This window comes from Pempheris klunzingeri, chromosome 14, assembly GCF_042242105.1.
Source record: "Pempheris klunzingeri isolate RE-2024b chromosome 14, fPemKlu1.hap1, whole genome shotgun sequence".
Lineage (NCBI taxonomy): Eukaryota > Metazoa > Chordata > Actinopteri > Acropomatiformes > Pempheridae > Pempheris > Pempheris klunzingeri.
Window position 1 is genome coordinate 25,074,467 of NC_092025.1, and position 17,460 is coordinate 25,091,926.

Here is a 17,460-nt window from a genome sequence, read left to right on the forward strand (position 1 = left end):
ATCACTAATTGTTTGAGCCCTGAACATCTGAAAATTAGATTTAGTCTCAAATGAGCTGCTTTTCTTGGTTTTGTCTTAGTTCGGACGCACTAAGTCATCTGGTGAGGTCACCTTGGGCTCTAGGATATCGTGATTTGACCGTTTTATATTGACCAATCTATTAATCGAGACAGGAATTGGCAGATTAATCTGTAAAAATGAATATCAGACGCAGCAGTAAGTCCCAAAGTCACGACTCTGTTAAAACAAACTTTTGGGCAATAATCAGATTTGTTTCAGATCTTAATGGTCAAATGTTTATCTGCTAAATATATTTTTTTTAAATCATTGACAGAAGGAGAGATGTTGCAAAATGTCCTTCTGGTCGCTTTGACTTCACCTTATAAGGTTTCCTCTTTCATAACGCAACGTTTCTTCCTGTCGGCTTCACTCCTCCCCTCAAACCACGTCCTGTGTTTCTGCTCTGATGACAAACCACCACCGCCGACACTAATCATCTGAAACCTGATTATTTTACTCATTTGATATTAACGAAGACCTTTCACCTTGTTGCGTTTGCCTCTTTATTTGTAACAACTGCTTTGCAACCCGAGAATGGACAAGACAGAAGTCCTCCATTCAAAACCTCATTGAAATATCGGCGGTTTTATCGTAATGTTGTAATGCTGCCCTCAAATTCACCAGAATTATCAGTTACAGACTTTCTTCTTATGCCATCAGAGTTAAGTCGGGCAGAAGTGAGGAAACACAAAAGGAGAAATGAGAGAAGAAATTTCTCCCCACTCGAGTGACTCAACTTCCCTTCAGAGCGCAGGAGACATCCTGCAGAGCAACAACAGGCTGCAGGTTCCTCCTCATCCAAATCATCATCACCATCTTCAAAACACACAACTGCTGATGAGTAAAACCTGATTCAGGTCAAACTCTGAGGGTCTGAATGTACTGCAGAGCAAATATTCTGTTGGTGTTTGTTTCACAGTAAAGACAAAAGGTCTATTTAGCTCAAGTCCTTTCATTTTAGATTTAAAACGCTAAACTTTTCTACTAATAGTCAAAGTATTGATACCACAGTGAAACACATACTTTAAAACACCAAAGTCACACAATAACACAAACTAGCTCCACGATACAGTCCATTCATTCAATAAATTATCATGTGTCCTTAATTACACTACTCACTAAAAGTTAGGGATATTAGACTTTCAGGTGAAATCTATGGAAAATGTAAAAAGTGAATGCTACAGTGATATTATATCATGAAAGTAGGACATTTAAGTAGAAGCATGCAATGGTAATTTTATTCATCTTAAACAATGTATTTGAAGAAAATCTACCAACAGTGGTAGGTATACCACAACAAAACATGTTCAGTGTCTCAATAAATTGGGACGTGGCCAAAGGACGTCCACTCCTCTCCTTTCTGTGACTCTTCCAGTCTCTGTATCACTGTTCCAACCTCCTGATGACACTCTGTGACCCTCTAAGCTCAGTGAACACCTCCGTCTGAGGACTTCCTGTTTGAAGCCTCCAGTGTTGAGGTGCTGCTGATCAACTGTTAGGTGTCGTCTTGGTCTCATGATGTCAGAATGTGAACAGCAGGATGAGGAGGACTGTTTAAATACCAATTCTAACTGAAGCAGGAAATGTATTGGTGGATTCATGGATCAAACCTGTTGTGAATGTTGCTGTTAAGCTTCTTGTTAGAGAACAGCAACATTGAGTTCACCTGGAAAGGTTAGAATGTATTTTAGGTTCATCCTGAAACTTCACCTGAAAGCTGAATAACTTTTAGTGAGTAGTGTATGTTGAAGTTTTTTTTTTCTCCTTTGATGGAGACAGGCTAACACTTTCCTCCTGCATCAGAGCAACCAGACTCCATTGAGAAAAACACTAATTTTACCCCACAGATTTGTCTTGATACATTTGTTTGTTTGTCTGGTTGCTTTGCGGCAAGAGGAATCTGTTAGCTTAGCCCCATCAAAAGAGAAATAAATCCATATTTTGATGACTCCAACATGAATTTGAATATATGAAAATATGTTTTTGCAGGTTTGTGTCACAACACAGCTGCAGCTTTGTCTTTTCTTTTGGCCTCTGACCGTTTTCTGTGGCGGCGTTAACATTAATTAAACAATAATCACGTGGTATTAATCAGCATAAAGCTACAGACAAACAGAGAGAGAGATGATGACGACCATGTGACAGAACATGAGCTGCTCTCTCTCTCACTCTGATTCTATATTTAACCTGCAGGCCGACTCTCGCTCACACATACTCGACATAAACGAGGCTGCTGACAGACGACGAGCAGGATGGAGGTAAAACTCTACTAACTTTTCTCTCTAGAAGTGCTGCTGCTGCTCGGTTTGCACGTGTTGTCGTCTGCTGTCTTTGTTCTGTTGGAATCGAAGTTGAGTTTGGAGAAAATCCAAAAACTCAGAGGAGTAAAAAAGGTTGAATGAACCTGCCAGAGACGGTTCATCACTTTCACCACTTTTGATTCTACTTTTAATCTCTGGTGAAATAGTAAATCTGCAGGTCTGATTCGGCAGCGTGTGGTGAGCAGCTGCACAGATAAACTTAGCATCACATTTCGTCAACATGGTCATTGTGGTGTTGGACGTGTCGGGTCATTTAGTCCTTTTACTTCAGTTGCATTTGCACATTCGTCCTGTAGTAAATATGAATATTTACACAAACTAAAAATATTTCAGAAACATTTCCCCATTTAGACATTTAAATAAGTGGTTTATAAATGTTATTTTTCACAAATAAGCACAAACGTAGTTCAGCGTGTTGAAGCGATATGAGATTTTTAGAGGATCTCGTTTCCCTCTTTTAAATTCCACGTGAACCCAGATATCAGAACTTTCCAACAGCACTTAAACGCACCACATATTTGTGGATCGAAGACATGTTTCGCTGTGAGACACAGATAAAATGATCCCACACATGAAACATGACCCAAAAATTATTAAATTTATTCAACTCAATTTATCTATTTGTATATAAGTATAAAAATATGTTTATGCAGCAGGTCCTTCATTTTTATAGATGAAAGAAACATTTATTTCAACTAAATGAGGTCCATTTTATCTATCTGTTGTTTTATTAGAGTAAAATAACCTGAAGAGTAATATACTGTGAGTCACCTGGAGGTGAGTGCAGCTCACTGACAGCACATTCATTAAAGGAGAATTCCAGTGTTTTTAGACCTGGGTCCTCTCTGTCCTCATCCTGGTGTCTGAGTGACTGGTAGGTAGTAAAAGTGTTGGAACTGGTCCAGTAGATCACCTCAGCCAGCAGACACCAAACGGGCTGCAATGGCTGCAACGTGATCCTTTGGGACAACTGCACCTGATCACAGTAGGTCCACTAAAAGAGCTTGTTTGATCCACTGACAGGCTCAGAGTGTTATTCTAAGTGTGTGACAGCATCATGGAAAGGATCCCTACAGAGAGAGACCTGGAAGATCCTTTTGGTTTAACCACAAACAGCACACACACCAGACTACATTCACTAAAACAGGGATTTTAGAGAACAGGACACAGGAGCTGCTGCTCTGCTGCTGCCTGGATTGACTAGTTTGTTTATGTCATTGGGTGACTCTGATGTTTTAAAAGGACAGTTCAGATCCAACACAATATCTGTGTAACACATACTAACAGAAACAAACAAATGTATCAAGGCAGATCTGTGGGGTAAAATTGCTGTTTTTCTCAATGGAGTCTAGTTGCTTTGCTGCAGGGGGACAGTGTTAACCTATCTCCACCAAATGAGAAAAAAGAAACATCTTCTGACTAATCCAACATAAATTAGGCCACATGATAAAGTATTTTTGCAGTTTTGTGTCTCTATTTGCTGCTAACAGATGAATGGACGGTAGTGAGGTGATCTCAATCACTTTAGCTGGAATCACTGCAGCCAGTGGATTCATTCAGGCAGATGAAGAGTTTATCTTTGCACCAATAGAAAGCCACCTTCACAGTGCTAACCTCTGGGGCTGGGATAATAAATGATATCAAACAGAGTGAACAGTAGCTATTCTTAGTTTGAGAAAATAACAGGAGTGAACACACACACACACACACACACACACACACACACACACACACACACACACACACACACACACACTCTCACACACACACACACACACACACACACACACTCTCACACACACACACACAGTCAGAAAGAGGAAGTGGTTTAACGGTTGTTTTTCATCACTTTCTGCCTTCAGTTTGCAGGTCGACTACACACTGTGGAAAGAATGAGCAAGACTGTGTGTGTGTGTGTGTGTGTGTGTGTGTGTGTGTGTGTGTGTGTGTGTGTATCTGTGTGTGTGTGTGTATCTGTATCTGTGTGTGTGTGTGTCCTCCGGGCAATGTGATTTCATTATCTGTTGAATGTCAGCAATGTGAGACCTTCAGCCAAAATGGACGTGGATCAACCCCACGTCAACAGCTGTGTGTGTGTGTGTGTGTGTGTGTGTGTGTCTGTGTGTGTGTGTGTAATAGACATGTATTGTCCTCCTGTTTGCTCTGACATGACTGTGTCAGAAACATTTACACGTCTGTCTGATTTACATGTTACAGTTTTCATTGGTGGGAAGCCAGTGAGGGAAGTAGTAGTGGTACTAGCATTAGCATTAGCATTAGCATTAGCAGTAGCAGTTGTTGTTGTAGTACTAGTAGTAACATTAGTAGCAGTAGTAGTAGTTGTAGTACTAGTAGTAACTTTAGTATCAGCAGTAGTAGTTGTTGTTGTTGTTGTAGTACTAGTAGTAACATTAGTAGCAGCAGTAGTTGTTGTAGTACTAGTAGTAACATTAGTAGCAGTAGTAGTAGTTGTTGTAGTACTAGTAGTAACTTTAGCAGCAGCAGCAGTAGTAGTAGTACTAGTAGTAACATTAGTAGCAGTAGTAGTAGTTGTTGTAGTACTAGTAGTAACTTTAGCAGCAGCAGCAGTAGTAGTAGTACTAGTAGTAACATTAGTAGCAGTAGTAGTAGTTGTTGTAGTACTAGTAGTAACTTTAGCAGCAGCAGTAGTAGTTGTAGTACTAGTAGTAACTTTAGTAGCAGTAGTAGTTGTTGTTGTAGTACTAGTAGTAACATTAGTATCAGCAGTAGTAGTTGTTGTTGTTGTAGTACTAGTAGTAACATTAGTAGCAGGAGTAGTAGTTGTTGTAGTACTAGTAGTAACATTAGTATCAGCAGTAGTAGTAGTTGTTGTTGTAGTACTAGTAGTAACTTTAGCAGCAGCAGTAGTAGTTGTTGTAGTACTAGTAGTAACTTTAGCAGCAGCAGCAGTAGTAGTAGTACTAGTAGTAACATTAGTAGCAGTCGTAGTAGTTGTTGTAGTACTAGTAGTAACTTTAGTAGCAGCAGCAGTAGTAATAGTACTAGTAGTAACTTTAGTAGCAGCAGTAATAGTTGTAGTACTAGTAGTAATATTAGCAGCAGCAGTAGTAGTTGTAGTACTAGTAGTAACATTAGTAGCAGTAGTAGTAGTTGTTGTTGTAGTACTAGTAGTAACTTTAGTAGCAGCAGCAGTAGTTGTTGTAGTACTAGTAGTAACTTTAGCAGCAGCAGTAGTTGTAGTACTAGTAGTAACATTAGTAGCAACAGTAGTTGTTGTAGTACTAGTAGTAACATTAGTAGCAGCAGTAGTTGTTGTAGTACTAGTAGTAACATTAGTAGCAGTAGTAGTAGTTGTTGTAGTACTAGTAGTAACATTAGTAGCAGTAGTAGTAGTTGTTGTAGTACTAGTAGTAACTTTAGCAGCAGCAGTAGTAGTTGTAGTACTAGTAGTAACTTTAGTAGCAGTAGTAGTAGTTGTTGTAGTACTAGTAGTAACTTTAGCAGCAGCAGTAGTAGTTGTAGTACTAGTAGTAACATTAGTAGCAGTAGTAGTAGTTGTTGTAGTACTAGTAGTAACTTTAGCAGCAGCAGTAGTAGTTGTAGTACTAGTAGTAACATTAGTAGCAGCAGTAGTAGTTGTTGTTGTTGTAGTACTAGTAGTAACATTAGTAGCAGCAGTAGTAGTTGTTGTAGTACTAGTAGTAACATTAGTATCAGCAGTAGTAGTAGTTGTTGTTGTTGTTGTAGTACTAGTAGTAACTTTAGCAGCAGCAGTAGTAGTTGTTGTAGTACTAGTAGTAACTTTAGCAGCAGCAGCAGTAGTAGTAGTACTAGTAGTAACATTAGTAGCAGTAGTAGTAGTTGTTGTAGTACTAGTAGTAACTTTAGCAGCAGCAGTAGTAGTTGTAGTACTAGTAGTAACTTTAGTAGCATTAGTAGTAGTTGTTGTAGTACTAGTAGTAACATTAGTAGCAGTAGTAGTAGTTGTTGTAGTACTAGTAGTAACTTTAGCAGCAGCAGTAGTAGTAATAGTACTAGTAGTAATATTAGCAGCAGCAGCAGCAGTAGTAGTAGTTGTAGTAACTTTAGCAGCAGCAGTAGTAGTAGTTGTTGTTGTAGTACTAGTAGTAACTTTAGTGGCAGCAGCAGTAGTAGTAGTTGTAGTACTAGTAGTAACTTTAGTAGCAGCAGCAGCAGCAGTAGTAGTAGTTGTAGTAACTTTAGCAGCAGCAGTAGTAGTAGTTGTTGTTGTAGTACTAGTAGTAACTTTAGTGGCAGCAGCAGTAGTAGTAGTTGTAGTACTAGTAGTAACTTTAGTAGCAGCAGCAGCAGCAGTAGTAGTAGTTGTAGTAACTTTAGCAGCAGCAGCAGTAGTAGTAGTTGTAGTACTAGTAGTAACTTTAGCAGCAGTAGTAGTAGTTGTAGTACTAGTAGTAACTTTAGTAGCAGTGGTAGTAGTTGTAGTACTAGTAGTAACTTTAGTAGCAGCAGCAGCAGCAGTAGTAGTAGTTGTAGTAACTTTAGCAGCAGCAGTAGTAGTAGTAGTTGTAGTACTAGTAGTAACTTTAGCAGCAGTAGTAGTAGTTGTAGTACTAGTAGTAACTTTAGTAGCAGTGGTAGTAGTTGTAGTACTAGTAGTAACTTTAGCAGCAGTAGTAGTAGTTGTAGTACTAGTAGTAACTTTAGCAGCAGCAGCAGCAGTAGTAGTAGTACTAGTAGTAACTTTAGCAGCAGCAGTAGTAGTAGTTGTAGTACTAGTAGTAACTTTAGCAGCAGCAGTAGTAGTAGTTGTAGTACTAGTAGTAACTTTAGCAGCAGCAGCAGCAGTAGTTGTAGTACTAGTAGTAACTTTAGCAGCAGCAGCAGCAGTAGTTGTAGTACTAGTAGTAACTTTAGCAGCAGCAGCAGTAGTAGTAGTAGTACTAGTAGTAACTTTAGCAGCAGCAGCAGTAGTAGTAGTACTAGTAGTAACTTTAGCAGCAGCAGCAGCAGTAGTTGTAGTACTAGTAGTAACTTTAGCAGCAGCAGCAGTAGTAGTTGTAGTACTAGTAGTAACTTTAGCAGCAGCAGCAGTAGTAGTTGTAGTACTAGTAGTAACTTTAGTAGCAGCAGCAGTAGTAGTTGTAGTACTAGTAGTAACTTTAGCAGCAGCAGCAGTAGTAGTTGTAGTACTAGTAGTAACTTTAGCAGCAGCAGCAGTAGTAGTAGTACTAGTAGTAACTTTAGCAGCAGCAGCAGCAGTAGTTGTAGTACTAGTAGTAACTTTAGCAGCAGCAGCAGTAGTAGTTGTAGTACTAGTAGTAACTTTAGCAGCAGCAGCAGTAGTAGTTGTAGTACTAGTAGTAACTTTAGCAGCAGCAGCAGTAGTAGTAGTAGTACTAGTAGTAACTTTAGCAGCAGCAGCAGTAGTAGTAGTACTAGTAGTAACTTTAGCAGCAGCAGTAGTAGTAGTAGTTGTAGTACTAGTAGTAACTTTAGCAGCAGCAGTAGTAGTAGTACTAGTAGTAACTTTAGCAGCAGCAGTGTTATCAGTCCTGGCATGTTGTCCTGTAGCTGAGCCTCTAATGAGCAGCTGCCTGCTGATGACAACGCTCAGATTTCCTTCCTTAAATGGTCTCAAACGCCTCCACAGACAGGAAGTAACCTGCAGCACAGAGTGAGACGGGCAGCTACAGGGGCAGCCGCAGTGTTTTTAAAGGTCCTATATTGTGCTGTCAGCGTGTTCGTTTTTTCGATGAAGGACAGGCAACTTCTCTCATTTGAGGTGTTTTATTTTCTGTGTGAATAAGTATTGATCTTGATCAAGGACTCAGTCTGAGCTCTGAACACCAGTCAGCAGGCTGTTAGTCTGTAGCCAACAGGTCAGAGTGAGCCCTGAAACACGTATGCAGTAACAGTATATACATTCCACCAAGAATACAATTATTTTTGATTGGTTGTCTAGGTGGGGAGTAGCCGTGGATTTATGCTTGGCCCTCCCTTCGTTGGTGCACAGGCTGGTCCCAGCCTCTGGGCATCACCACCTTCATCCAGCAGCCGCACCTGTAAACAAAGTATCCTCCCTGGTGACCTTTCCCTATCATGTGTGTGCTTCTTACAATGGAGTCTTTCTGAGAGCATCCTCCCCTGTAGTTATCTCATCCTGCTGTTCCAGTAACGGCCTCCCACCAGCCTCGTCCTTGGAGCTCCCAGTACTGGGTGTGAGATGTAGTTTATGAGATGTGTAGTGGTGCATGTAAGCGTGTACTTTCTTGCCATATACATCCCACTTAATCATCATGTGTCTGGCCCTTCAGAACCTGGGGCCAGTGCTTGTTCCCCTCTTTAGCAACTTTGGGGTATGGCTCTTCCCTGTGGCGGTGCATTGCATTAATATGTCTCTCCCTGCTGATTAACACAGTACATACATTGTCAGTAAGAACTGAGCTTCCAATGTTAGCAACACAAATGATTCTAATGATTGGTTATATAGTGTTATTAGTTCACTCACAGGTCATGTAGTTAGTTCAAATAAAGGTCATACAGTTTGTGGTAATGTTAATCAATACATTAATAGTGTTAATTCAAATCCAGTGTTCTGTAATTGGTTATATATGATGTTGTTAGTACTTACTCTGTTACATATATATTTAGCGCAGTTAGTACAAATTTGAGGCTCAGTATTGTATAATTGGCCTTTTAAAAGTAGTGATCAAAAGTAATAATAAAATTCCCCACAGTGCTAAATGTACTTTTTAATGTCTTTTCATCAGAAACGTGTCCCCTGGTGTGTCAACACATCACCAAACTCTGAGAGAAGACCGTCCACTCCCTGTTTGTGCTCCAACTTTCAGAAAATGTGTGTGAAAACACGCCGTTTACATTTGGCTCCCTTTATGATGTCACAAGGGGTTCTGTTGATCATGTGACCTCCTCCAGCCTGTCAGCAACAATGGTCATGTGACGCCTTTGGGCCCACAATAACCATTTTCCAGAGAAACGTCTGTAAATCAGCAGACACAAAATCCACAAAATGACTTCTTTCACCTTCAGTTTGATCCATTCAGTCAAGTCCAGAAGAATCATTTGATCCCCATTCAAACACCAACGTGGACGCAGACGCAGCGTTCAGAGATCAGAGGGATCTGAGAGTTTCTGTTTGAAGGATATTCCACTAACAAACTGTTCAGTATCAGCTCATATTTCAGAACTCTCTGCAGCAGCTTCCCTTTCATTCATTTCACCTCAGTTTCAGTTCTTTTATGGTTATTGTTGCTAGGGGCGTTACTAAGGGCCTTCTCGTTTGTTTTCCAGTTATCAGAGCCCGATGTGTTTCCACGGAAACAGAAGCAACACTGGCAAAAAGTTGTTTTTTAAATTATTTTGAGAGCAAATTTCCCCACAATATGAACACATTTTTGATTCTATCTTTTTATTATGTTGGCAACTGTTTTGTAATGGTAACATCACACAGCTCCACCGTCGACTGTGACGCTAACGTGCTAATAACGGCGGTAAAACTCACCTTCAGGCTGCAAAACCACCAACGGCTGATAAAAGTGTCAAATAATGTCCCGTTTTGCATAAACGCCTCCACAGCTTAGAAATGAACAAAGCAGCTACTGTGATCTGTGCCGTCTATCATCTAAACACAAAGCAGTGGTTGCAGGTGTTTGATAAACGATAAACTACTAAGTATTTACCTTATATCCTTCCTTCCCTCCTTCCCTCAGGAGGAGGCTCCATCCCGGCGCTCTGTGGCTGAACTTGCAGGTAGATTCAAAGCCTCGGCTCCTCCACACGACGCTGCTGGACACGAAACGGTGAGTTTAAGAAAAACATGGAGGCAGGTTGGACGCTGCTTAAATCCAAATAATATCTGAGATAAAATGAGTTTCTGCAGCAACAACCACACACAATGACAAGGAGGAGATTATTTCTGAAATAATAACGAGAACTTTATATTTCCTGTAGCAGCACACTCTCTGCTGTCATTTTCAGTTTAAAATCAGCTGGGAGACTAAAAGAGAGGAAGTTTGATTAAAATGCTTCACTAAAAGTAGACAGAAAATAAAAAGGTGGACTAAATATGAATAAAACTACTGTGAAATGTGTGAATGAAACCAGCAGATTATCAGGCTGCTGTGACATCATAGTGGATTATCACCATCATAATGCTGATTCTTGTCTGTTCGCAGGAGAAGCCGGTCAGACGACGACCTCCTCGCTCTCTGCAGCTCCCCAAAACACACGGAGACGACCAGGAGGTGAGAGAGAGGTCGTCGCCTCGTCACCTTAGCTTCACCGTCCCGACACCTGCTCCGGGAACCAATCAGAGCGCGGCGCTGCTCGTTCATTCAGAGCTCAGCTCGTCACAGAGCTGAACGATCCTGCAGAGCTCAAACTGGAGCTCAGACACAGAAAACACAAGACCAGCGACGTAAAACGACTATTACAAACTAAAAACAAGCTAAATATAGATATAAACTACGTAGATATAAACTACACATAGATATAAACTACATATAGATATAAACTACGTATAGATATAAACTACATACAGATATAAACTAAATAGATATAAACTACGTATAGATATAAACTACATATAGATATAAACTACGTATAGATATAAACTACATATAGATATAAACTACGTATAGATATAAACTACATATAGATATAAACTACGTATAGATATAAACTACATATAGATATAAACTACGTATAGATATAAACTACGTATAGATATAAACTACATATAGATATAAACTACATATAGATATAAACTACGTATAGATATAAACTACGTATAGATATAAACTACATAGATATAAACTACGTATAGATATGAACTACGTATAGATATAAACTAAATATATAAACTACATAGATATAAACTACGTATAGATATAAACTACATATAGATATAAACTACATAGATATAAACTACGTATAGATATAAACTACATATAGATATAAACTACATATAGATATAAACTACGTATAGATATAAACTACATACAGATATAAACTAAATAGATATAAACTAAATAGATATAAACTACGTATAGATATAAACTAAATATAGATATAAACTACATATAGATATAAACTACATAGATATACAAGACCAGCGACGTAAAACGACTATTACAAACTAAAAACAAGCTAAATATAGATATAAACTACACATAGATATAAACTACATATACATATAAACTACGTATAGATATAAACTACATAGATATAAACTACATAGATATAAACTCAATACAGATATAAACTACATATAGATATAAACTATATACAGATATAAACTACATATACATATAAACTACGTATAGATATAAACTACATATAGATATAAACTACATATAGATATAAACTACGTATAGATATAAACTACATATAGATATAAACTACGTATAGATATAAACTAAATAGATATAAACTACATATAGATATAAACTACATACAGATATAAACTAAATAGATATAAACTACATATAGATATAAACTACATATAGATACAAACTACATATAGATATAAACTACGTATAAATATAAACTAAATATAGATACAAACCACATAGATATAAACTACATATAGATATAAACTACATACAGATATAAACTAAATAGATATAAACTACATATAGATACAAACTACATATAGATATAAACTACGTATAAATATAAACTAAATATAGATACAAACCACATAGATATAAACTACGTATAGATATAAACTACATACAGATATAAACTAAATATAGATACAAACTACATATAGATATAAACTACGTATAGATATAAACTACGTATAGATATAAACTAAATATAGATACAAACTACATATAGATATAAACTACGTATAGATATAAACTACGTATAGATATAAACTAAATATAGATACAAACTACATATAGATATAAACTACGTATAGATATAAACTACATACAGATATAAACTAAATAGATATAAACTAAATAGATATAAACTACACATAGATATAAACTACACATAGATATAAACTACACAGATATAAACTACATATAGATATAAACTAAATAGATATAAACTACATACAGATATAAACTAAATAGATATAAACTACACATAGATATAAACTACACATAGATATAAACTACACAGATATAAACTACATATAGATATAAACTAAATAGATATAAACTACATACAGATATAAACTAAATAGATATAAACTACACATAGATATAAACTACACATAGATATAAACTACACAGATATAAACTACATATAGATATAAACTAAATAGATATAAACTACATACAGATATAAACTAAATAGATATAAACTACACATAGATATAAACTACATATAGATATAAACTACGTATAGATATAAACTATATACAGATATAAACTACATATAGATATAAACTACGTATAGATATAAACTATATACAGATATAAACTACATAGATATAAACTATATACAGATATAAACTACATATAGATATAAACTACATAGATATAATCGATGCTGGTTGTCCTCTTCAGTGTTATTTTAAAGAACATTTATAATCTTTATTTCTTCTGTTAGAGGAAGATGTTTGTTCTGTAAATGTTTTTTAATCACATTAAATAAAATTAACTAACTAACCTGTTCATTTACTAAAGAACTCATGACGGAGATAAACATCATCAGCTCACCTGGTGACAGGAAGCAGGTGTGTGTCTGAGCTCTGATTTAAGTGTGTGTGTGTGTGTGTGTGCAGCCTCCAGGTGTCACCTCTCCTCTACCTGCCAAAGCCAAGAGGAACTCCGCCCTGATCGAGAAGCTCCAGGTGAGTCCAGGTGGTTTCTGCTGGAGGAGGAGCTGCACTCTGACATCACAGTGACATCACCATCTCTCTCCCTTCCTCCCTCTCTCTCCCTCCATCTCTCCCCCTCTCTCTCTCTCTCTGTCTGTCTCTCTCCCCTTCCTCCATCTCTCTCCCTCCCTCTCTCTCTGTCTGTCTCTCTCTCTCCCTCCCTCCGTCTCCCCCCCCCCCTCTCTCTCTCTGTAGGCTAACCTCTCTCCCTCGGCCCTGCTGCCCTCCCCAAAGAGCCCCGGCTTCAGGCTGCTGCCCCCCTGCTTCACCCCGCCCTCCCCCGGCTCCGCCCCGGTTTCCACGATAACCACTTCATCCACGCCGACCCCCACCAGCCCCGTCGCCGCCTCGCCGGTAACCGAAGAGGAAGGCCCCGCCTCTTTTGAAGCCCCCCCCACTGTGGCGGAGGGATCCGTCCTGTCGAGCATCAACAAGGTGAGTTAAAGGGCAGTTAAAGGGCTGTTCCACCCACCTATGACCCACTCTGTGTGAATACCTGGGCAGGTATGTTTACAGAGGTCAAAGTTCAAGTACGTCCTCGTTTTAAACACACTTCAATGACCACCGGCTACTTCTTCACCCCCCTCACCCCCCCATCTCATACTGTCACACCTTTGTTTAAATATCTCCTATATTTACATGAGGTATCAGAACTGTGTTTCTCTGCTGATTTCACTGAAAACATAAAAAAAAATAATTAAAAACTAAAATTTAAAATTTACTTTTCATCGAATGTTTTATAAAATAGAGAAGAAAAAAAAAACATCACCACAAAACCACACAAATGAGCCACTATAAAAACCCCTTAATGCCCTTAAAGTCCTCGTTCATCGCTCCTGGAGATAAACTCTTTAAATACAAGTAATACAATCACCTCTGTGATTTTACTTAACTTAATGAACTTAATCACTTCATTGTCCATAAAAAATAGAGATGAAATATGATCCTAATCCATCTACCAGCACCTCTGCTGCTCCCTTTATGGGGTGATTATTATTATAGCTAAGCTAAGCTAAGCTAAGCTAAGCTAAGCTAACTAGCTGCAGCTTTACATTTACAGATTTATCACTGGTGTCATCTCCAAAACCTCTGTGTTAATGTTTCTTGGTGAAAAGTCAAACAAACAGTCTTTTACACGTCTGTGTCCATTATATTATCATATAAGAGTATTTATGTGTTTATGTGGGTTATTATGATCATGAGAAGAATAAAAGGATGTGACCTGTCTGTCTCCGCTCCCATTGGTCCAGGGCCGAGCTCGCCACTCCATCCGGCGACGCCCTCCGTCCCGCCGCCACAGGAATTCCAGCGGTGGCGATGATGTTGGCGTGGCAAACGATGGCGGGGATGGACCAGAAGACAAAAAAACAGGAGGAGGAGAGGGCGAGAAAGAGGGAGGAGACGTTTTCAACAAGGAGGAGAAAACAGACGAAGAAGAGGCCAAAACGAACGAGGTGAAGGACAAAACGGACGCTTCGACGGGTCCTGAGGAAAATGAGTCTCGTGAAGAAGATCGGTCAGGAATCGGCGTTGAGCCCGGAGAGGAAGAGGAGGAGAAGGATGAGAGAGAGAGTGGATCCACGGGAGGAGAGGAGGAAGGTGGATCTTCATCAGAGAGAAAGGAGGAGGGAGAAGCTGAGGAGAAAAACTCTGGAGGAAAACAGGAGGAAGATACGACTGAAGGAGCGACAAACACAGACACCAAAGAAGAAGAGAGCGAGGTGATTCATGGATTTTCTTTTTTCTCATAAATTCACGACTAATTTCTGAGTATATCCAGTTTTTTCCTGTAAATTTATGACTTTAATTTTGGAAAGTTTGCTCTCAGAATATAACCACCCCTCCTCTTACCCCGGCTACATATTTAAAAAATGTATATTTTTTTAATAATACACCATCGCACATAACCTAACATAGCTGTAGAAAGCCCTCTGCACACAACCTGCTCAGCAGTTAGCAGTTAACGAGCAGCTGGGGAACATTTAGCAGCTAAAGAGGCAGATATTTACACTCAGGAGGTGGTGGAGACCAAAAATAGAGCTAAAACAGAGAGAACATTGGACTTAGATTCATGAGACGGTAACTGTAACTACTGGATGTGTAAAATAAGCAGCTCATCTTAAACACAAAAGGATAAAAGTGTCAGTTATTTATTGCAGGTTCAAGTGTTTTTGTGTTTTTCTCCCACAGGAGACGACAAGTCAAAGTTCATCCCGATGAGTAATCAGACAGTTTGATCGAGTCCGAGCTCTGCAGCCATGGTGAGCCCCTGGGACGCCGGGACGGAGACCCTGCAGCAGCGAGGCCTGAAGGAAAAGGTCGCTAGTTTACAGTCTTCGTCAAACCCAGCAGGATGTTCATTTAGTAAATCATGGTCCCATTTAGAGGAAGATACACCAGGAAGAGGGAGGTGGGGTGGGGGGGTGCTTTAGGGCGGGACTTCCTGCTCACTAACCAATCAGAGGAGGTCGGGGCTTCCAGACCAAGTCCACAAACCATCAGGTGGCGTCATGGTGGCGTCATGGTGGCTACGTCCACGTCTTGTAAAACAGTCTACGGCCATCACTACGGCTTCCTTTATCTCCGTCGTGGTGGAGATGAAGCGTCTTGTAAAGAATCACTGAGGTATTTGGGAATTCAACTGGAGCTCCAGCTTTATTTCAGCTCGACGAGAAAAACTCCTGAAAGCGATTGATGTGAATTTGTTTGTACTAATCCTCGACTCAAAGCCTTTTTTCCACTGCAACGCAGGATATGTTCCTTTTTGTAAGAATATAATGTGATTTTATTGTTTTTATTGCGTTCAGAGCTGTGACTGATGATGATGATGATGATGATGATGATGATGATGATGGTGGTGTCTGATTTTTGGTGTCTGTACGTTTATTTAAAGCAGCGACGTGTCAACATTAGAGGCACATTTGTCTTGAAACGGTTTTGTTTCCGTGTTTGCTCAGTCACGGCTGTCAGAGGGGAAAACCTGAAGCCTTATTCCAGATTCATAAAAAGATAATACTTTTTATTTTCTTTTAAAAGTGTACAAATACTCAGACGGTACAGAAACTGTAAATTCTATAAAAACTGGAGAAGTCACATTGTTTCTGAAACTGAAATTAAATGCATATTTTCGCTAGAATAATGTTTCTTTAATGTCCTGTGTGTCCTCTTTTATATTCAGCATCGGTGGTTCTGAAAAATGTTTTCAAATGATATAAAACATTAGTTAAAAATGGCAATAATACACTTTAAAAATACTTAATTACACTTCAGTGCCGTATGGAAGAACATGAACTTCAGTAGAAAGGTCAAAGGTCAGTTAGTGTGAAGATGCTGACATCAAATCATTAAAGATTTAAATCAATCTTACTCTTTTTTTGCATTTATGGAAGAAGTATTGAGATCCTTAATTTAAGGAAAAGTAACAAAATGTAAAAATACTTCATTACGAGTACAAGTACCACTGTGCTTGTAATATTAGCTGAATGTACTTAAGGTATCAAAAGTATTGTAGAAGTATAATATAATATATAGAAGTACAAATCAATGATACTTAACTACAGTATTTTTTATTTTATATTACTTTATACTTCTACTCCACTACACTACAAGGAGACACCAAACAATTCCAAATAGATGCAAAACAACCACGTGGACACAAAATGACTTCAAACAGATACAAAACAACCAAAAAGAGACTCAAAATGACTTCAAACAGATACAAAACAACATCAAAGTGACATAAAACAACCACATAGACACAAAATAACTACCAAGACTCAAAGTTACCATAAGGTCATGCAAAAACAACCACAAAGAGACAAAGAAATTACCAAAAGGAGATGAAAAACAACTACAAAGAGACTCATAAAGACCATAAAGACACACAAAACAACCACAAATCTTCTTTGTTTATCAAAAAATGGGGGAGCAGATATTGCTGATCAATAATTTGAAAAGAGCTCAAATTAAATTGAGCCCAGTGATTGTAACTCTACATGATGAATTAGGCACCTGTGTTGAGAACAAGTGTGCCGGCGTTGATCTTCACTTACAGATCAGTGAAGATGGGATTTCCCACAGCTGGCACGTCTCCACACGACTCGGTGGCTGTTAATCTGATGAGGACTACCTGGAAAGCAGGAGGAAACCTGGCCGCTGCTCGCTGTGTTTAAATCTTATTCTGGATAATCTGATTATTCCTCTGATAAACTCACATCCAGAGTCACCGCCGCCCGAAATAAAACAGATCAACAAAAG

The 17,460-nt window shown here is 38.7% G+C and overlaps 1 protein-coding gene across 1 annotated transcript; it reads left to right on the plus strand.

The window, feature by feature from the left end:
* Positions 1-2,241: 2,241 nt before the first annotated feature.
* Positions 2,242-16,342, plus strand: dub (duboraya). The gene is made up of 7 exons (XM_070843065.1): positions 2,242-2,318; positions 10,076-10,165; positions 10,541-10,609; positions 13,108-13,176; positions 13,399-13,638; positions 14,454-14,924; positions 15,394-16,342. The coding sequence occupies exons 1-7, from the start codon at positions 2,313-2,315 to the stop codon at positions 15,421-15,423; spliced, it is 975 nt and encodes a 324-aa protein (XP_070699166.1). The 5' UTR covers positions 2,242-2,312; the 3' UTR covers positions 15,424-16,342.
* The last annotated feature ends 1,118 nt before the right edge of the window (positions 16,343-17,460 follow it).

Coding starts and splice junctions, on each gene's coding strand:
- dub (XM_070843065.1), top strand. Junction 13,639..14,453: donor TCCTGTCGAGCATCAACAAG/GTGAGTTAAAGG, acceptor CCATTGGTCCAG/GGCCGAGCTCGCCACTCCAT. Junction 14,925..15,393: donor CCAAAGAAGAAGAGAGCGAG/GTGATTCATGGA, acceptor TTTCTCCCACAG/GAGACGACAAGTCAAAGTTC.